Source organism: Polistes canadensis, unplaced genomic scaffold, assembly GCF_001313835.1.
Source record: "Polistes canadensis isolate GaletaPanama2010 unplaced genomic scaffold, ASM131383v1 scaffold_132, whole genome shotgun sequence".
NCBI classification, from domain to species: domain Eukaryota; kingdom Metazoa; phylum Arthropoda; class Insecta; order Hymenoptera; family Vespidae; genus Polistes; species Polistes canadensis.
In genome coordinates, this window is record NW_014569679.1 from 234,234 (window position 1) to 257,407 (window position 23,174).

Genomic DNA, 23,174 nt, shown 5'->3' on the forward strand with positions numbered 1-23,174 from the left:
TATATGATTTTATTTTGTTTATTTACATATTTATCCATATATCTATAAATCAATTTAACAAGATTCTCTGATATAGATTACAATTAAAATTGAGATAACACCATGAACACCGAAACGTCATATGGGTAAAATTGTAACATCGAATATTTCATGTCATTTTATTTGCAAACTACAATTTTTTCCTAACCCGACCCCCGTTCCACCCCTCCCCCTCTGTCCCGAACCCTCCTTCGAAAAGAATTCGACGACATTTTGAAAAATAAAACTCGTTCATACAGATTAAACATGGCTCTGTGTATTCTACGGAATTTTCCCATAGCTCATAGGTATTAACGAACAAAAAAATGGCATACGAATATCTATACCAGGCATATAAACGGTGTCCAAGTTATTTTACGAAAAATATTTCCAATATATTATATTGTTACAAGTCACCAAAATAAGAATCAAATGTTTTATAAAACATAAATTATTAAATCATTAATTAATACGATTTCTTTTTATATATACGATTATTTATATACATTGTTGAAATCTATTTTTAAGAAAAAGTATATTACAGTCTATAAATTGAACAATATCTTTTGTTTTCTGACACTATCTTTATCTCTTTCTATCTTAAATACTTTTTATAATATTAATAAGATTATATCAAATTTCTTCTACCAATTTTAATATCGAACTAGACTTTTTATTTAGATCCAAAAGTGAAAACAATCACGTGAAACAATATATTTAATAATCAACAACCGTTAGGGTCGATCAAGTAAATTTTAATAAAATTACCGAAAACTTCATTACAATATTATAATTATTATTATTATCTAAAAAACCAAATTTATCTATACTCTATGGTGTTACACAAAAATATTGGCCAATAATTTATATTATTATTTACAAACACACAATTTCGATTTAAAAAATAATAATAATTATTATTCAAACATTTGTATTGATTTGAAATTAAATTCATCTTACCGACAGATAGTTAAAGATACAAATATATACGCGTATGATCAAATATAATTTCTTATTTAATTTCATTATTATTATTATTATTATATTAATTATTTGATAAAATCTTTTTCCTATATATAAAATTTATACACGAATGTTAGAAAGATATTATTTGCTTAACTGGAAACAAAAAACAAAAAAATCTACCAGAAGCAACAGAAAAAAAAAGACAGATAGACAGACAGGGGGGCGAATGGGAGGAGGGGAGGGGGAGGGGGGGGGGTAGAAAGTAGCTCAAGAAAACGTTTGCCGACCAAGCAATTACGTCGCAAAACTTCCCTTCCAAAGTTTTTCCACGCTTAACGAGCGTGATAAATTTCTGTTACAAGACCCTAGCGTTTTCCCGGTGATGGTGGGGTGGTGATTGTGTTGGTGGTGGTGGTGGTGGTGGTGGTTGTGGTGGTGATGGTGGTGGCCAGTGAACGCTAAGGCTTCGGAGAGTTTACAACGACGATAAAAATCTCGTTGAAATTATTCATGGGTCGAGGCTAACACCTAAGACCCTAACCCTTACCTTCCTTTCAACCTTGAGAAGAAGAACGCGAAGTGGAATAAAACGACAGAAAGTAAAAACGAGAGAAAGAAAGATAGGGAAAAGAAAAGAAGAGGGGGGTGGGGTGTAGTAAGGGTGGGGTGGTGGTGGTGTTTGGGGGAGGATATGGTTAGGGGAATCACCATTTCACCTTGACGCCTTGTAAAAATCTTTTTCTTCTTAACTTTTTTTCTACTTTTCTCATCTCATTTTTTTTCCTTTTGTATTTTTTTTTTTTTTTGGTATAAGAAGCATCGCAAAAGATATTCTCTTAATTTTTACTTCAAGGACAACGAACGTTCATTATAATACTCCATCTCTCTCTTTCTTTCTTTCTTTCTTTCTTTCTTACACTTTACGTCTTACTGTTAGTCATAAATTAATTTCTAACAAGACCCTTTTTTTTGGTCCCTCGTCCACGAGTAATTTTGAGGAAAACAAGTTTTCTTAAAGTTCATGGTTAACGGGATTTAAAAAAAAAAAAAAAACAAGGAAAAAGTGGAAAAATAAATTAACGATTCGCGTCCTTGACTACTTGAGAAAGTATACGAACAAATTATAACCTTGATTAATAGGGCTAACGATTATTATGTTGCATTTTTTTTTTCTGTATCTATAATATATACATAAAGTTTTATATATAACTTTTATAATCATAAATTCATTTATTAGGACACTTGTGTTCGCATCTTTTATATTATACAAGATAATATAATGTATAGGTTTATCTGAAAATTCATTGTTTTGTATAAAACAAAACATAACCTAAAATTAGTTAACCTAAAAATGTCCCCGTCTTCGAATTATACAAAATAAATATTTAAAAATATTCGCACGTACGATTAAACCTTACTATACTTAACTATTTATTTATTTTTTATTTTCTCTTTATATTAATAAACAATCGCAAATATATTTTTCTTAATTTTATTATAAAAGCAACGAGAACGCGTGAGTCATAAGTTCGTTAATCATGAATTTATAATTAAAAGACAAATTAATTGTTTTGCTAATATTTCGCAAACAAATTCCCATCGCGAAGATCATAGTTCTTTTCTATAAAAAGAATATAAAAGATAATTTTAACGACCGTGATCGTTGACTAGAAAAATTGCAGACCCTCATTATCGGACTATTAGAAATGACACAGCTGATCTAATCGAAATCACATCAATCAAATAACCAGACGTAAGAAAAAGGTCTAACATAATCGTTCTTAGACAAATCCAACCTGTCAAAGATTCCCTTTTTTTATATATATATATATACAGGGTGTCCCATTTAAATGAATCCAATTCGAAACTGTCGATGATAGACAAAAATATATTAAATTATTATTAAATAATTATTATTCGTAAGTGGACACGCGCGTAAAGATTACACTAAAATCAAAATTTTAATTTTTTAAATAAAATTATATATTTTTTTAATGCACCCAATTAATCCAAGTTTTTATATCCTACACAAAAGTATTAACCAATTCAACTTTTGTCTAACATCAGTGGATAGATTTAAATCAGACACCCTGTATATATTCTTATCGACTGTTAAATAACAAATCGTTCTGCAATTCGTTGACGTTTTATCTCAAATCTCAAAAGAAGATCTTGTTTTAGTCAGACTTCCCTTTTCGACCCTACTTTCCTATTCTATTCTATACATATATATATATATATATATACATATGTTTTTCTTTTCTTTATTCTGATCCCTACGGTCACCATAGTGATTGAACGAGAATTTGAGAAAAGCTTTACGATCAGACAATTTTTTTCTCCACCTATTCTCTCTTTTTCTTTTTCCTCCCCCTTTTTAAAAAATGACGGATAAAAAATTATATCCCTTTTATATAGGTAATCCCTTTTGATGTGACTATATAATCATCATCATCATCATCATCATATATTTGTGAACTATGAATACGAAAATCTCATACTAATTTTAACCTCGTCGATATTTGTCCCTTTATATAACCCTTTACGTAACCCTTTACAGGATCACAATCCTAACTTTAGGTTTTGTCAGAGTTGCATCAGAATTTGTTTGAAGATTTTGTTAAGATTCTTTTCAATATTTTGTTAAATTTAAAGTATTCAATATTCTATACTACAAAAAATGATTAAAATCAGAAATAAATATTTGTGTGTACGTGTATATATGTGTGTGTAATTTTTGGTTTTGTTATAAGAACAACATGACAATTCAAATAAAAATGATGCATAATCTAATCGAAAAAATGTTAAATCTTAAAATAAGTTATATATACATAAGGTAGACACATACTTGATAAAATTTTCAAGAAGCAAACGCATTCCACCAATTCCAAGCAAGAGGAAGCCCCAGTTGACGAATCCTGTAAAGTTGTCGAAACCCGAGCTCCATGAAAAGAGACTGTCTCTTGGTCGGTGACATCTGCAAAAATTACCAAAATGAAACACAAACTAAAAAAAAAAGTAATAAGAACAACGTACAATAGAAAAACATTTGAAATAATAATGAAGCACCGAAATATTATATATGTATAGACTTAAATAACTTAAATAACTTAAATATTATATGTATAGACTTAAAATAAAACTAAAAATGAAAAAAAAAAAGAAAGAGTAATGTAGAAAGAAATAAAGGAATCTTCGGGTGGAAAGGGAAAGAAAAGAATAAAATAATAAAAAGAAAGTAATCCTACATTTTTGCATCGTTTCCCTAAAGATTTTTCTAACTTTGTGTTTTAAGTCGTAGCTTTCAACAACGAAGATATGAAGAAAGATATTTCCCATAAAGACATACGCCGTAAGAGTAAAAAAAAAATATAAACAAAAAGTAAAAATAAAAATGAACTGTAACAATAAAAGCTTATTTTCATATTACATGACAATCGTTTAGATTTTTTTTTCCCCATTCTTTTCTAACGTTGCAAAATATTTCGCGAATAAACGTTTGCATTTTTTTCTACTTCTTCTTCTTCTTCTTCTTTCTTTTTTATATTCTTCCCTTTCCTTTATTTCTTTTAAAAGATATTCTTACTATATTTATATGTATATGTATTCAAACGTAAAGAAACCATCCACAACTAAACTTCCCACCCACCCACTTCCCCCTGTTGCTGTTATTCTTCTTCTTCTTCTTCTTCTTCTTCCTTATCTTTCATTTTATTACAATAAAATATAAAATGAAGATATTCGTCTGTTATAATATACACAGCTATTCTCATTACTTTCTAAATTTTCATAATAAGCTTCCTTTGATGTCTATTTGATTTATTTTGACGTTATTCGAATGAAGAACATCCATGTTTTAATTATATTCTTATAATATTACTTAAATTTTGTGTGTGTGTGTGTGTCATGAATATAATAAAAGAAATATATGAGTTATTATAAATTTAATACAATTAAATATTTTAAATCTCTATCAGAAATAATATTTTATGATAATCAATTGAGAATATTATTTATTTGATAAACGAAATATAAAAATCAATGTAATATTTAACCTAACCTAAATATGTTCAACCTAACCTATATATGTTCAACCTAACCTATATATGTTCAACCTAACCTATATATATATTTAAACAAAAGATGTTTAATTCATTTTTAAATTCATCCACGAATATATAAACTTTTCAATCACCTTATCACATATACAAGGTGTCACAATATTTTATCGCAAAATTTTACTTGAACATTCTATAAATAAAAATAATAATAAATTAATTAGATAATATTGTACACACTTAAATGATTAATTAAAAAGTTATATTATAAATATAAGTGTATATGAATGTGTATATACTGAATATGTGTAAGTAAGAAGGAAAAGAAAATGAAAAATACGGTGAAATGTTTTGAGGTTATATCCCATGAGAACAATTTAAAGAGAACAAATCGTATTTTATTTATTTATCTTTTTCCTTTTCCTTTTTAAATATTATTTGTTTCTTCTTATTTTATTGTATTTTTTCTTTTATTTCTCGTAGAAAACGTTGCTACTATTTCTTTTTGACGAAACGTTTTTAAGTCGTAATATAAAATTTGAATGTTCTGCAGTAAAGGAAAAATCGTCTAACGTTTTACATTTTCTGTCTTATTTTCCATCTTACCTGCTTTTTCTCTCAATTATTTTAGTATCTGACTTGGTAAAAAATATATATTAATCATTTTTTTGAAATTATTACTTTAATAAGTAAAACTTATCATATATTAAGGAAAACAAAATTATCCCATAAAAAAGACAGTTCCAATCATTTTCATATACTTATCCACATAAGAATCATAAGAAATAAAAAAATCATTAAAAGAATCATTTTACATCCTCAACAAACAAACACACACGCACACACCTATTAGAATCAACATAAAAACACATAAAAAAAGAGTAAAAATATATTAATTAATGAAACAATTTTACCATAATTGTTACATCCAACAAATTAATTTCAATTACGTTTTCCACACACACACACATTCTTAACTAAACATATTCTTATTATACTAATAAAATAACGTGTCAATGTAGAAAATAATGTAATCATTATAACCAACTAAACAAACAAACAACCGCCCTACTTGGTTTCAATGAAAAACCCTTTGACCTTTCTTCCAACATAAAGTCATATTCAAAGCATATGCACGTATGCAAGTGAAACGTACTTACATATACATATGTACATACCCTATCTGAGTTCCAAACACACAAATACATTTACATACACATATGCATTCATACATACGTACATACAAATATATATCTACATACTTGACATCAAAATGGTAGGTGCTTTTTTTTAGCGACCATAACGCCCAAGTGGCTCCATCCAAATGAAGTACTTAATTAACTTGACTCGCGAGTAGTAGTACTACGTACTCGTAAAGAAAGAGTAAAGAGGGAAGAAGGGTTTTAGAGGGAGGGGGGAGCTGAAGGTTGAACGAAGAGTAGGAATTAAGGGTAAGGTAAAAAGGGATGCTGGCCAACGAGGTTTCACGTCGAAAACTTTAACTAGGGTTGAGTATTCCACAAAAGTAGGAAAACAACCATTCGTATATTACTAAAGGGTTTGCTACTTACATACGTCATTTTTGTAATCCCTATTTATCCTATTAAAAAACAATACCCTAACAATAATATTATATATTAAATACAATAATATATCATATATAATCAGTTAATAAGTTATCACACAATCAAATCAACAAATATATATTTTTATGTTACATTAATTAAATAATATATATCTCAATTCATTTAATTTCGTGTGTAAGAGAGATTTTAATTTCTAATCGATTAAACAAATCTATCTCGAATAATATAAAAAAAAATATGTAAAAGAAAACAAGAAAATTAAATTAAAATTTAATCAGCAATAATTTGTTGCAATATATTGATTTTCGTTTTTGACTTATAATAGATTTTTACAAAACAAATATGAGACGTCCGTTTAATTTATTTAAAATTAATAATAAGTTGAGAACAAAAAGTAAAATGAGAAGATATTAAAAGGAATACCATAATTTTCCGTAGTCTCCCTTTTGCATTAACTTTCTTGATTAGGTTTCTTCATTAGTGTCAACGTGTAAGGAATAATCCCACGTAGATCTTGTGGCAGGTGGTGCCTTAGGAGGAGTACCACCAGCACGTAAGACGATACGATCGTAAACGACCTTGGAAGGGTTTCTAAGCCACTAACTGCACACTAGAAATCCCCTCGGCTCTCAGTATTATCCGTAAAGATCATCAAGAAACAAGAGTGAGATGTGAAGAAGTTAATTTATAAATGTGTCGACGACATAAATCAAAGAGTATATCGAAACCCTGATCTTTTTCAATTTTCCCCCACCTTTTTTCTTTTATAATTAATTAAATAAAACTAAATAAAAATTAACAGACACTAAAAATAATTAAAAAATTAGCATCACACACAATACCCAGTATACTCGGACTCGTATACTAACTCATACCAAGTATACATAAGTCACATATATTATATAAAACAGTATACGGGTTATATATGTAATGTACTGATACGTTTAGGTATCATATAAGGTAACATATTCTCTCCATCTCTGTCTCATAATTATCTGCGATAGCTCCTTCCAACGATGCCACCAACGGTTGGCAGCCCTGTATTCGACGACATTGGGGAACCACCTTCGTAGTCCTTCGACCATACTCCTTCCTTCCTTCCTTCTATCTCTATTTCTCTCTCTCTTCCACTCCCATACTCATACTATATATATATATATACATATACATATATAATATACACATATATACTCTCGCTAACGACTATATATGCCACGACTATTATTCTGAATTTATGGTAGATCGTGGTAATTAATAGAGCCACAATAGAACCAACGGGGAGTTGGTACGCCAACATACGAAGAGAACCATCTCACACTTCTGATAGGCTGCGTGCTATGTGACAGAATGCAGATGCATTTCACAAACGAATTACTTCCTATAATACTTGCTGAAAACTTTACTCCATCAATATTAACTACTTCGTTATGTATTGTATTATAATTATTCTCTTATTCATTTAATATTTTATTCTAATCGTTTTTTTTATAATATCTCATATATGTATATGTCGTATGTACCGCCATATTGTTTTCTAACCTCAAAAACTTGATTAAGTTTTATAACTCGTATTATATTTTAATATAATCGCTTTTAGAAATAGCAATAAAAAAAAGCTATTATAATAAGATAAAATCTTAATAAAATGAGGAAGAGGGAGAAGAAAATATTTTAATATACTTTATTTAATCTAATCATTGAGTGTTGCTTGAAACATATGTAGAAAATACAAAAATTACATGCGTGCAGTTCACACGTGGTAGAAGTGAAATCTTTAGAAAACTAAACTTCGAGAGAATGAGACGAATGTTTACATTTTATACAACATATACTACATTACATATTATATAGGCTCAAGCAAATTTTTAATTTCAACGAAGTTTCAGCTATCTTCAGCTAGTCGGCCAGATTTGACTAGTTTGGACTAGTAGAGCAAGTATTAGGCTATGCAATATAGATACTACTATACTCACTAATACGACGCCTTTTTCTCAGCTTGGCACGGCAATATGCAAGCTCACACAAGCATACATATTATGTACAACGCTTAGTAGACAAGAGTTGGGAGACTACGAAGCACCGTACAAAAAGGAGACCGAGATAACAGGAAACACTATACCATATTCTATCTCATTCTCTCGCAGGTTAAATCCTATAGGTGTATATGTTTGTCTTTTTTTTTAATGTCCTTTCCTCATTTCCGTTTCATCGAGTTTCAAATCACAAGAATATTTTAATGAAGTTTACACTTCAAAAAAAAAACAAGAAAGTAGATTTTAATTAGTATTTATAAGATTTAATTGAAATGTTTGTATTTTCTCTGTTTTATCAACGTTATTAGAAAATATCTAAGTAATCTCATATAAACAAAGAAAAATTAATTAAACTTACGGAAAACGATAAATGTAATAAATTTCGAAGAATTTTTCAAAGAATTTGATTTCAATTTTGTAGACGAATGAATTATTAATAGAAACATCAATAAAAAGATATCACTATGATGAAGATGGTTATTAGTAGTGTGGTCCAGAGGTTTAAGACGAACAAACCTCAGATGTAACGCAAGAAGATCGCAAACTAACTTGTCCACTGTTTGCTCCTCAAAGCTGAAACATACCAGTCGTTTCTTCCGGACAAGCACCGTTCCGTTTTCTTGCTGCTTCTCCTTCGAACAACTTCCTCGGACAGCTTTTTGCTGTCGGATCGCATTACAAACATGTTCTCCAACAAACAAACGAAAAAATATGGGAAAGAAAAAAAAAGACGGGAGAGTACATATATAGAAAAAAAAAAACAAAAAAAAGAAAACCCTCGAGTGAAATTTTGTAAAAAAGGTTAAAGAGGATTTTACTAGTCGTAAAATAAATTTTGATCGACGTATTGATTATTCAATCATTTATTTCGAATTTCATTGAACCAGGTTGAATATTTAAGTTTGATGAAGTTAATCATTTGAATTGTTTCATTGATTATGAAATAATTTGATTGATATCTGTTAAAAGGCTTTTGTGAATTGAATATAAAACACAATGGTTGTTAAAATTTTAGAAATCTTTTTACAAACGATTTTTACGAATGTAAAACTTTGTCGTATCTCAAAGGGGAATCATTCTTTTTTTACTAGACCGGGAAATCCCAGCAGCACATGCTTATTAATTACTAAATATCCCTAGATAAAACGCGCCATCTACATTACATTGGTTCATTGATTAGCGCCAAATTGAACGATAACAGAAATTTGTGTTTAAAATTATTTGTAATTATTAGATATAACAATTAATTCGATGACTTAACCTTAAATTCATTGCATAAAAATCGCCATAGTTATTTTTTTCATTTTTCGTTAAAATCAATTGCCTAAATTGATTAACCTAAAAAAGTTATCACAAATAAAATGAAACTATTTCGAAGAATAACGAATGCATGATTTTTTTTTAAACGCACCGAATTTCAATTACTACAGTTAATATTTCAAACGAATAAAATAAAATTTCGATATAATTTTTATATAAAAAGTTATACAAAGGAAAAAAAATAAGAAGAAAAAGTACGAACGAACATATGAAATGAAATATAACCGAATGGGAAAACGAATCGGAACGGGAAAAAAACAAAGGTAGAAGAAGAAGAAGAAGAAGAAGAAGAAAAAAAAACAAAATGAACGTTCGATGGGATAACTATATAAAAGACGAAAACAAACGAAAAACCGAACGAAAAAGAAACATCAAGTATAATAAAAAAAAAAAAGTAACAAAATTCTAATCCACCCGAGTTGTTTGAACAATATCGTAAAAGAATGGTATCCGATTGTTTCCGATAGATATAATAAGAAATAATAGAAAAAAAAAGAAATTCTTGTCAACGTCAATGGACGCCATCGAATGATGAAAATGTCATCCATTTTATACAAAGAGTGACAACAAGGGAGGGACAAAAAAAAGGAGAAAAGAAATAATAAAAAAAAAAAGAAAAAAATCCTCTAATTCTCTTTATTCTTTCTCTTTTATTCCCATACCTGTTTCTACCTTTTCATCGTTGTACGCTTCGGGATACGATGGAACGATATCGATGGATCGAACGAAAACGAAATAAAGAACGAATTGCGTTTTTCTACCGTTCAACCGAGAGGCAACAGAACGGCGAACAATGTTTTTATATAATTATGGAAGCATACTACGAGATTGCATTACTATTCCCTCTACAATCGGAAGGCTTTTATTTTTTTTCTTCCTCTCTCATTTCTTTTTTTTTTTTCTTTTTTTTTCGTGTATATGTTTTATCGTACAACGGGTATTAACAATAGCAAAAAAAAAAAAAAACATAAAAATAGGAGGAGATGAGAGAAGGAAAAAACGCGACAAGGGATACTTGCGAACGTTGTTATTAAAAAAAATACAACATGAAAAAATAGATATTATTTAACGTTGGATAAAAAGTGAAACGTTGTTGTTGCTCCTATTTTATATTTCCGCAAATAACTCTTCTCTCCTATTTTTCTTGTTTTTATTATTCTAATGATTCTAATGATTCTAATGAAATAAACAGAATGGTGGTTGGGGGAGGGCAGGGCGAGGGGAAATAAACATTTTTTTTTACAAAAATTACTACCTCGAATATGAGAATACTATATCAAGCAACGAAGAATAATATGTTAACAAATTTTTAACAACGTATTTTACAAACAAAAATGTTTCATAGAATATAACACGGTCTATTAAATGTTTAATTAGAAAATTTATATAACAATAAGTACAAAATGATAAAGAAACTTGATATTTTTACGATAAGAGTTATGAACATTTATTAGAATATACAAACGCGTATCCTAACCTCGAAATATCAATCACTGCACGATCATTTGTAGATCGATTTCAATGAAAACTATGAATCGAGTATTAAATTAAAAACTTTTCTGACGCGAACCCCAATGAATTTTTTAATCGTTCAAAAAAGAAAATTACAACCAAACAAATAAATCTATCCAATATTAATATTCACGTAAGAAAAACGTGATCCAATAATTGAGGTTAAGATCAAGAGTCAAGAAAATATTATCCTTTTACAACAATAATTATGATTTTATTAGCAACGATCGTTCTCACTGATCGCGAATGATGAAAATAATGATAAAATGAAACAAAAATAGAATAAAAAAAAAAAAAGAGACAAGGAGTGGATAAAATAATCGAGGATAATGTAAAAGCAGGAGCACATAGTGGTTTCGTCCATTTATTTCGAAAGATTGAAAAGATGCCAGCAGAGACTTGAGCAGCGTCTGTTTCGTCAATAGGAATTCCACGAAGCAAATGGCTCGGCGAAATAGCCATTTTGGAACACGAAACGATTCTCTTCAGCCCTACCCTCCCCACACTCTCTTTTTCCTAGCTCTTTCTCTCTTGTACAGACGGTTTAACAATCGTTTACTTCGGTGGCACCCGTTATACCAAGAACCTCTTACCAACACAGAGTAACAAAACAAGCAACAACGTCCCTCGTAAAAGATAAAGGTGCCAAATCTTTTGTTTCCGGATTGGTCTGAGGGATAGGTAGGTCGACGAAACTGCCCTTACAAAAGAAAGTACAACTCATCTTTCTCTCTCTCTCTTTCTTTCTTTCTTTCTTTCTATTATACATCGTCCCTTTTTCGAAAAGACAAGGGAAAGAAGGAAGAGAAATGAATGGTCGTTGAATATACAAGGATGAAACAAGACTTGAAACAACAACAAAAAATAGAAAAAGAAAGAAACAGGAGTTAGATAGAACGAAGGGTGAAAGAGGAAAATGAAAGGGAGAGTGGGGGAAAAGAAATAAGAAAAGTGGGTGGGTGGTGTAGAACGAAATGGAAGAAAACTTCCCTCCTATCTTCCCTACGAATCCTCCTGACACCGGAAACCTTCTGAATATTTAAACGCTTGACGGATATACATATATTACCAGTGTAATGAGCCTATCTCTCTCTCTCTCTCTCTCTCTTTCTTTCTCTAATTCTAACCCCCATAGTTTCTACCTTTCTTTCTTACTTTCTTACTATCTCTTATTCTCATCTTTCTCTTACGTTCATGTATTCTTTTTTTCTTTCTTTCTCTCTCTCTCTCTCTTCAATGTTTTCCATTATTCTATTGGTTGTTCTTTTATTCGTTAATCGAAGAAAATAAAATGAAGACTATGTAACTGTGAGATAAAAAGATGAGGCCTGACAACGAAAGAATATACTGAATGATTTAGTAAGGAAAATTAAAGAGTGTTTTCAAACTCACTCTCTTTCTCTTTTTCTCTCTCTCTCTCTTTTTTTTCCCTTTCTTTCTTTTTTCTTTCTCATTTATTCCTTCAAATAATATAGCAAAACCTACTTTCCTAACTTTTTCTACCCATCTATCATTTTTATTGTCATTAGTTAGATAAATTAATCTCTTTTTCTTTTTATCTTATATTCTAACCTCCAGAAAAAGTTTCCTTTCCATTTCTCTGATTGCATAAGGAAAAAAGAAAGACAAAATTTATTCAATCTTTTATATGTATATTGAAAAATGAGAAAGTTCGATAGTCTCCTCCATATATTACGATCATTTTCTATTGTTTTTTTTTTTTTAATTTATTTATATAATCATCAATTTTAATATAAAAGATAACATACAATAATTTATCTGATAATTGATCAACAAAATCGTTCGATCGTTAAATCATTTTTCTCTAATATTTAAAATAAAATATTATAAAAAAAAAATGAAACAAATCCGTGTTGCTCGAGTACTTGCACGTATGCATAAAACCTTGTAAAAAAAAAAAAAAAAGAATATAAACAACACGTGAATAAAATAAAACCGTTCAATTTTACATACACATTAAAACGTATCGTATATGCTAAACTATTTGATTTGACTATATAAATATGAATTTTTCACAAGCACGCAAAAACAAAGAAGACACATATTAAAAAAACAAAAATAATATTTTTCCCATTAATTTAATTAATAATTAAAAATATTAAATAATATATCATATATATATAATGAAATCTGAAAAACATAAAAATACTCAAAAATGATATCGGAACGAAAAATAATATTCAACAAGATTACATGCTTGCACGTTTTATCCCTACACACACACACACACACACTCACATACATAAATACAATAAAGTATTATAACATCTTCCGTTCTGTCTCACGTATAACCCAATTGGATTCTCGCGAATTTTTCCAAGTCGTCGAAAATAAAGCCAAGAAAGGAGTCCGACGTTTACTCGAGGGAATACCAAAAAGAAAAAAAAACACACACACACACACACACAAAAAAGAAAGAAAAAGAAAAAAGAGAAAAATTGAAGGGAAAAAAAAAGTAAAGAAAAACAAGGCACACAGTAGCGGCAAGGAAAAATATATAAACGTAAAAACCACGGAAACGTCAAGAAAGTTAATTTAAAGTTGCATGAATCGCAACGGGCATCGTGGTTATACCGTATTCCAGTGTTATTTTTTTCCCCCCCTTTCTCACTCTCTCTCTCTCTCTCTCTTTTTTATTTTTTGTTGTTGTTTCCTTCTTCTTTCTTCAACACTACCTCAAACTCCACCCCCACAGCCAACCCCCTATCTACCGTACAACCCCTCGTCTTTTGAACAATACGTGAAAACCTTCCACCACGTCTCCAGTAGTTATCGCGGTCGCAGTAAATTTCTCGTTTCTTGACTTGTTCGTTCTAACGGAAACCGAGGATGTAATTGGAAGTGTTGATATTATTGTGCTATACCAGATACTACACAACGAAAGCGTTATTACAACGAAAGCTTTTTCGAATAAACCCTGGAACCTCTTTGCCCCAAGTTTATGAAAAAAAAAAACAAAAAAAAAGCAAGAAAAAGGAAGAGAAAAAAGAAAATCGAGTATTATTTATGAAATGAAAAGTATCGTGGGATTTTAAACGACGATGACTTTTCATTTTTCTTTATATAAATATCTTCAATTATACTTATTATACAATATAACGTATTATATTTATAAATATTTGTTAATTTGTTAATATATTATAATTAATTAATGAAGTATAATGTATGCATTGATATAAACAATGTATAAAATAATAATTTGCTATAATTATAGTAACATAAATCGCTATATTATATTACTGCAATTTAACCAATAAATCCTGGAACAATTGATACGCCATATTTTTAATCTAAAAAAAAAATTAATTCAGATATCGTTATTAGAAATATTTCGGAAACACAATATACACATTTGTTTTGACGAGATATATAATAATTTGAAAAAATAGAATGAGGGGGTTGGAAGGGGGAGGGGTGGAGGAAAATATGAAGATTTATATATCGAAGATAAAATAGAAGAGAAAACCCAGGAGCGTATCTCTATGGGCGGTATAAAAAGAATATAAGAGACAGAGAAACATAGTGATAGAAACAGTAAAAGATAGAAAGAGTTGGGTTAGGGAGAGGAGCCATTATCGGAACGTGATAAGCGGCTTACGAGAGATTTTTGCTGGAATCACTTTTCAATACGTTTTCGACGATCGGATCGTGGTTGAAACGGGAACGACACCGGCTGCTGCTGCTACTACTGCATTTGCTGGTATTGGTATTGGTGTTGGTATTACTATATGGAGTATATTGGTTGTGTGCATGTCTTTCGCAAGAAATGCGTTTTTCTTCTTCAACGTGAAGGAAAGAAAACGGACACGAAATCGGAATACTTATTTTTCTCTTTCGTTTGGTCATTTCATTGGCAACGTAATAGTCTACCATTGTTTTATTCACTTGATTTCGTTCAGAAGTATCCACCACCTAGCTATTTTATTATCATGACTACTACTTTCTATATTTTATCAATATTCTTATTACTATTATATTGTCACAGTTAGTATTATTTGAGTTATTATTACTAGTGTGTTACTATTTTTATGTACTTAACATAATACTATGTTTACTATTACTACTACTACTATAACAGTTACTATTATTGTATTTGATATTTGTACTATTACTGTAATACTACTTTTACTACTACTGTCATTACTAAACTTATACTACTATTACTATTATTACTAAACTATTGGATTCCTTTTATTAAAAGTGCTGGGTTTTTAATACTACAACTATTGCAGCAACTGTGTTATTACTAATACTACTACTATTATAACTACTGAATAATTACTATGTATAAACTGGAATTACTAGATTAAACTACTAGATTACTATTACATTACTGTTTACTAAAACTACTGGATTACTACTATTATAATTAGTGGGTTCATATTAGATATGAACTTGTATTACTACATTAAACTACTAGGTTACTATCCTTACTAAAACTACTGCACTACTACAACTATCACTACTGGCTTCATATTAATTATGAATTTGTAATATTTATTATAATAAACATATAATAAATGAAGCTTACTGGATTACAATCATTATTATAACTACTGGATTAATATACAAAACAACTACTGAACTACTATTACTATAACTACTAGATTCATACTAGACATGAACTGATATTATTAAATAAATCTACTGAGCTACTATACTACTAAAACTATATAGCTACTACTAATACTAAAACTATTGGGTTAAAATACTAATATCACAGCTATTGAGTTTTTATAACCACTACATTTACAATTAATACTAACAACTACTACAATGATCTTTTACTGAAGAAAAGATCCCAATAAAATGTTGAGAGAAAAAGAATAAGAAGATAGTTGAAATATAGAAGATAAAAGACAAATGAAAAGAGACAGAGATAGCAGCTAACTGTCGACACAATGCAGTTAATCCTCATCCGTTTCGAAAGCGAAAGCTTTACGAACATGGATGCTCTACGACGACATTTCTGAAGCTTTCGATTCTCACGCGAAAGTGAGAGAAATAGAGAGAGAGAGATTAAAAAGTTTTTCAGGTTCTCGCGTCGAACTCGACGAAATGTAAAAAAGTACAACTATGAGAGTATAAAAATCCAAAAGATAGAGATAACTGACTGTACACGATAGGAAATTTTTTGTTGGTGAAACTAGTAAAAGGAACAACGACAAGCAAAAAAATCGAAATATCCAGATGTGTTCAATAAAAATAACGTTGGAATTTTTATTTAAATAAATAATATTAATACTTTTTTTTTGCTAGAAAATATTGTAGTAGGTGTTAGATAATAACAATATTTGAACTATTTGATACTATGTTGTGCAGTTTTTGTAATGTCAATTTGAGAAAAATAAATAATTCAAGGAATTTTTTTTAATTTTATTTAAATAAATAACATTCTATAGTATTTTTCCATTCTTTCTTTTCTTTTTTTAGTAATATATATAATATATATAAACTTGTATTACATAATAAATTAAATATTCAAATAAAAATCAGTGTTATATTTTTTGTTATAGTATTTCTTATTTCATATATGAATGAAAAAAAAGAAACACCATAAAATATATAATTGAATAACTATTAACAAACTTATCCGACAACTTCTATTCTAAATAAAACAAAAACACTAATATTATTGTTTATAAATAAGAATTTCAATATAACTTATCAAAATCAATGCCTATTACGTAACTGGCTGATAAAAGGGATGACTAAAAAACAACCTAGAAAAAAAAACAAAAAAAAAATACTCATACCCATTGTATGTGTGTGTGTGTGTGTGGGGAAGAAGCAGAGTACCTACTACTCCTTTATTAAATGTTTTTTGTCATGGTGCAATATTGCAATCGATATATTGAATGCGAAGGGATAGAAGAGAGTTGTTGATAACAGTGTTTTCTATTTCACTTTCAAACAAAATGCTTTTGTGTTACAGTTTCAAACAAGTTACTTTGTCAATACGTATATGTACCTATGTATATATGTATGCATGTAACAATGTGAGTGGTAGTTAGTATTGCTAGTGGTAGAAAGCAAATTAGAATCCAGGAACAAAATCTTTAGACTTCTCCAATATCACGGTACAAACGAACACGAAACAATTATTTACATTTGCTTGAAAATACACACACACATATATATATATATATATGGTGATTTAAGTCATTTAAATATTAGTATTATTTTAATCACTGCAATTAAAAAAATTATTTAATCCTTAACGATAAATATTCTGATTGATAAAGAAACAAAATTCATTTGAAGATTATCTATACTTATCATATAGTAATAAATTAAAAAAAAAAAGTATTTGATGGATTTATGTTTTTTTTGTATTGCAAAGATATATGTAGATCATTTAAAACAAAAAAAACAGTAACAGGAAAAAAAGAAAGAAAGAAGAAAGAAAAGAAAATTAAAATAAAAGAAAAAATAAAGATGGAGGTCGTGGTTGGAACCACGGAATGCACGTTATTTGACTATAGATTTTCAATGATCGTTCAAGCCACAAAATATATGGCAAGCTTTTGTCGAATATTATTAACATCCTGTTATCACGTAATATGAACGAAAAGAATTTGAAAGGGAGGGGAAAAAAAATGGCAGAACAAAAAAATTGCAGGAAAAAAAATGGCAGAAAAAAAATTTCAAAAAAATGATAAAAATGTATACGTGTAATAGCCTATTTATCTATGTGTACGAGTATATATTATACATACATATATATATATACTTATGAGTCGGTAATTCAGCGTGAAAAAAGAAAACTTCGAAGCTAATTGCATCGAGTACGACGTGCTAATCGTTTAATGAAAATTCTACCAGGCAGGCAGCTTTCGCATGGAAATCGAGCAATTAAAATTAATTGGAAATTAACGATCTCCACAGTATATATACATATATATATATAATATATCTATATGTATATAAAATAATATATATGTGTGTATATATATATATATATATATATATTGTCTAGTAACAATGATGATGAGTATGACAAGTGAGTATGAGTAGTATGATGATGCATGCTCCTGTATTCAACACAATTGAACATTCATCAATTTACTTTTAGAGAGAGAGAGAGAGAGAATAGAAAAACAAAACAGAAAAAAAAAGAAAAAAATACATTTGTAGGAAAAAAAAAAAGAAAATAATTTCTTTGATAATAATGTAAGTTGTAAAAAAACAAAAAGAAGATAGGAAAAAAGAAAGTATGATGGAATATAAGAAAGTGCTTTCAATTCACTTTTCAAAGGTAATTGGCGTAAAGTTGCAAAGCCTTATTCAACTTGTACTTGTATAGTGTTTCTTTCTTCTCAACAAAATGGGACCCCTTTTTGCTTTATTATTAAAAGAAAGGAAGGAAGAAAGAAAGAGTAAAAGACAGTAAAATCTCACTCAGTTCCCTCTGACATGGCATAATGACCTGCAAACAAGAGATTCTTGCTCTTTGGAATGGTAGATCTTTCTATCTGTAAATCTACCATTTTTCTTTTCCATCCCCTTTTACTGTCCACTATCTTTCCCCCTTTTTCTCTTTCTCTCTCTCTCGTTATTTCTTTCGTTCTTTGATTCTTTCTATCTTCACACCCTTTTCTAGGTGTTCTCTTACTTATGGATCATCCCTTTTATACAACTAAATCTAAAAGAGATAGAACAAATATACTGATGGGCAAATATACTGACTATGAATGGAAAATAAAAAAAGAGAAATAGATTTAAATAAATGTGTAAGAGTGATGAAGAATGATTTAGAAATGAAGTGTGTTAAAGATATAAAAAAAAAAAAAACAAGTATGTGTATGTGTGAAAGAATTAATATAAAAATAAAAATGAAAGAATTAGAAGATAATCAGAGAGAGAGGGAGAGAAAGAAAAACAAACAGATATTGAGAAATACAAAAATTAATAAAGGAAGAGAATGATTATAAATAATTAATTAAAATGAAGAATAAATATAACAAGGAGGTAATGAAATAAAGAAGATATTGAATAAAATAACAAAATAAGAAAGTGAGAAAGTGAGAGAAAATAATTATGAGAACAAAATTTTGTTAAATTTATAGAAAAATAATAATGAGAAAATGAGATGTAGTGATTGGAAAAATAAAAATTGTTTCAATGGACAAAAAATTGAGAAAGCAAGAGGAATATTATTTAACCAAAAAAAAAAACAATGAAAGAGAAAAAATTAAAACAGAAGTTTTCACTTCACTTCATTCTCTCTCATGAGAGAATCAATATATCAATATAATTCAACTATTAGAAATATTTGGTTAACTTCTTCTTCTTTTGTTCCTCTCTTTCTTTTTCTTCATATTGGAAAGAATTGGAATGATATTATCTTTTAAATAAAAATGAGTATAAATTTTTAAATTAATTAATAAGTTCCTAAAAAAAAAAGAGAATTCTAGTTTTAAACTAATTTTATACTAGAATGTTTTAAAGTGAAATAAAGATGAAGTGATGGAGACATAAAAAAAAGATGAAAGATAAAGAAAAAGAAAGAATGAGAGAGAAGGTGAGATGGGGGGGAATAGGAAGAGTCAGTTTTCTATCCTTGTCTGTCTCTTAAGTAAACGAACATTACATTTACTCGTCCCATGTTTGTCGAGCACTCCTTGTTTTCGCCAACTTTGCAATTAGATGCGAGCTCATCCGTTTTAGTAAAGGATAGATGTATATATATATATACATATATAGATAGTTAGATAGATTTAGATAAATTTTGATAGATTTAGATGAACAGATGGATAGATAAATTTGAAGATTATCGGATAAGAAATGAGAGAAATTGCTGATTCACTTTTGGTTACTATCTTCCTTACTTTAACACTTATTAAACATTTATGTTAAATTTGTAATTATTATTAATAAAATTGACTAATTCAAAATTAATTGAAAAATATGATAATAATTGTTTTAAACGTTATTTATAATAATTATAGATTCGTTTTTTTGGTTTTAAATAATTTTTATAGATACGAAGAACTGATTAAATATAAGCAAATATAATCTTTGAACTTGTTGATTGTATCGTATTAATTTTTTTTTGTAAGAAACGATAATTAGATAATAAATCAATCTTTGATAATCGCGTTATAATATCTGCTTACATCTCACAAATGATATTATATATATTTTTCTTTTTAAAATTACTATTTTATTAATGATAAAACGAATTGGAAAAAATATTAATTAAGAAAAATAATTGTATCATGCATTGTATATCATATAAACGTGTAAAAAGAAAAGGATAAATAAGTAAAAGTTTTTGAAAATTATCATACAACAATGATTGATAAAAACACAATAATAAACTATGATTGATGTTATGAACAAATCTCCATACGTTAATACATACTCAAGTACACATGCATATAGTACTTTAATTAACTCACTCTCTTACTCATTCAATTACGGAAACGTGCATAATCAGCAAAAAAATTATTGCTTCACCGATCATCATATTTCCTGGTACTTAACTTCGTTCAATATACGCAGTAGTTGGTAAAAAAAAAACATATAAAAAGAAAGAAAGAAAGAAAAAAAGAAATAAAAGTTCTTTACCGATGAATCGATTAATGACGTTAATAAATTTGCATGCCTGATTATACACGCGTTCATGATTGCGTAAAAAATTATTGAAGAAAGAAAAGATTGAAAACAAATCATACGTGGAAAATAAAATGAATAAAAATCTAATAGAATGTTGTTTGAAAATTATTACAAAAATCAATATTCGATATAATATTTACGTTTAATATAATATATTTAATTATAAACAAATTCTTTTTGTTTTTGTGTTGAAAAACAAAAACGAATAGATAAGTACGAAATAAACATATAATCTAGATTTACATTTAAATAGATAATGAAACAAGTTATATGTATATATAGATTGCTTTTTGAATAATAATAATAATAATAAAAAAAAAAGAATGATAAAGATTTAATCCATCGTGTCCACTCGAATTAACATTTTAATTAACGACAAATGTTCAAAGAGAAGTGTCCTTGGTATAATTCAGAACTCGTGTCAGCAGTTTTAGAAGTTGAGATGATGGGATAAGGGTTCTATAATATTGTCAGGGAGACGAAAAGAATCGATTCGTGGGGTCGTCGAACTAATTATCTACGTTGTCGTTTATTAATACATATTGTTCATACTTAACGATATAGTCAGGTTCATTGTACTTCTAATTTTTATTTTTCATTCAATACAATATCTTTATTATTGTATTTTAATTAAAGGAATACGTAAAAAGTTACTAGATGAATGAAAAGTTTTATCAAATTGACCATAAATATAAATAAATAATTTAAAAAATATTTTAAAATATATTAATCTTCTTTTGAAACATACCAAATTAATTATTTTTCTATGCAGTAAAATTGCAATTGTAAAATTAAGCAATCTGATTGTAATAAAAGAGAATGTATAGGATTGATTGGTAAAATCACTAGACAATTTTTATAGCCTAACTTATTAAATTATTTCGCGATTAAATTTTATTTGTATAAACCATTTTTTGTTATATGAAACCAAATAACATTTTATTCGTTATTAAATATTTGACTACTAAATTCTAATATCGAGTGATCCCAAATTATTGAGGTTAACTCTAAAGTTACTAAGAGGATCAAAAGTTTCTAGATGAACGAAACGTTTTATCATATTGATCAAAAATAAATAGATAATTGATTAAAAAAATGTATTACTCTTCTTTTTTGAAACATATTCAATTAATTATTTTTGTATTCAGTAAAATTGCAAGTGTGTCTTGTAAAATTAAGCAATCTAATTGTAATAAAAAAATGTTTAGGAACAAGTAATTGATTGGTAAAATCACCAGACAATTTTTAGCCTAACTTATTAAATTATTTCACGATTAATTTGAATTTGTATAAACAATTTTTTATTATATTAAACTAAATAATCTTTTATATTCGATATTAAATATTTAACTATTAAATTCTAATATCGAGTAATCCCAAATTATTTAGGTTAAGTCTAAAGTTACTAGGAGGATTAAAAGTTTCTAGATGAACGAAAAGTTTTGTCAGATGAGTTAACAATTCTTAGATAATTGTAATAATTAATTACCCTTTCTTTTTGAAAAATATTAAATCAATTATTTATGCACATATTATAATATTACAAACCAAATTGAAAATATAAAAAGTTTATAAAAATAAAAGAAGTAATTAATTGGTGAAATCACTTAACAATTTTTAACTCACCCACCATGCATCCCGCCTAACAAATTAATAAATTTGAATGCGTATTCTGATACAAACAAAAATCCTATATCGTTTTAATTACGATAAATCGATTTCTGTAAAGCAAACAATTCAAAATGTAAATCAATGTTAAACAATTCGTTGGAATATAAACATGAAAGAAAATTTAATTTCTGCGAGAAGATAAATTAAAGAAGGAAAAAAACAATGTACAATTTAATGTATAATTTGGATATTTGATCAGACAATTGTTTTTATCCATTTGACACGCAAGTTGATTGATAAACCATTGAGGTATATATAAAAAAAAAATATGTATACACGAAAGTAGATAGAAATTCGATCAAACGTTACATCGATGGTTCGAAATAATTACTACGAACTGTTTGATGTGTAATTAATTAATACCTAAA

The 23,174-nt window shown here is 28.1% G+C and overlaps 1 protein-coding gene across 3 annotated transcripts in view; it reads right to left on the minus strand.

The window, feature by feature from the left end:
- Positions 1-23,174, minus strand: part of LOC106788280 (diacylglycerol O-acyltransferase 1) — a 144,036-nt gene that overhangs the window by 117,164 nt on the left and 3,698 nt on the right. For all 3 annotated transcript variants that reach the window (XM_014751420.1, XM_014751421.1, XM_014751419.1), the window contains one exon: positions 3,833-3,961. In XM_014751420.1, coding sequence (XP_014606906.1) covers positions 3,833-3,961 — 129 coding nt within the window. The remainder of the gene's footprint in view (positions 1-3,832; positions 3,962-23,174) is intronic.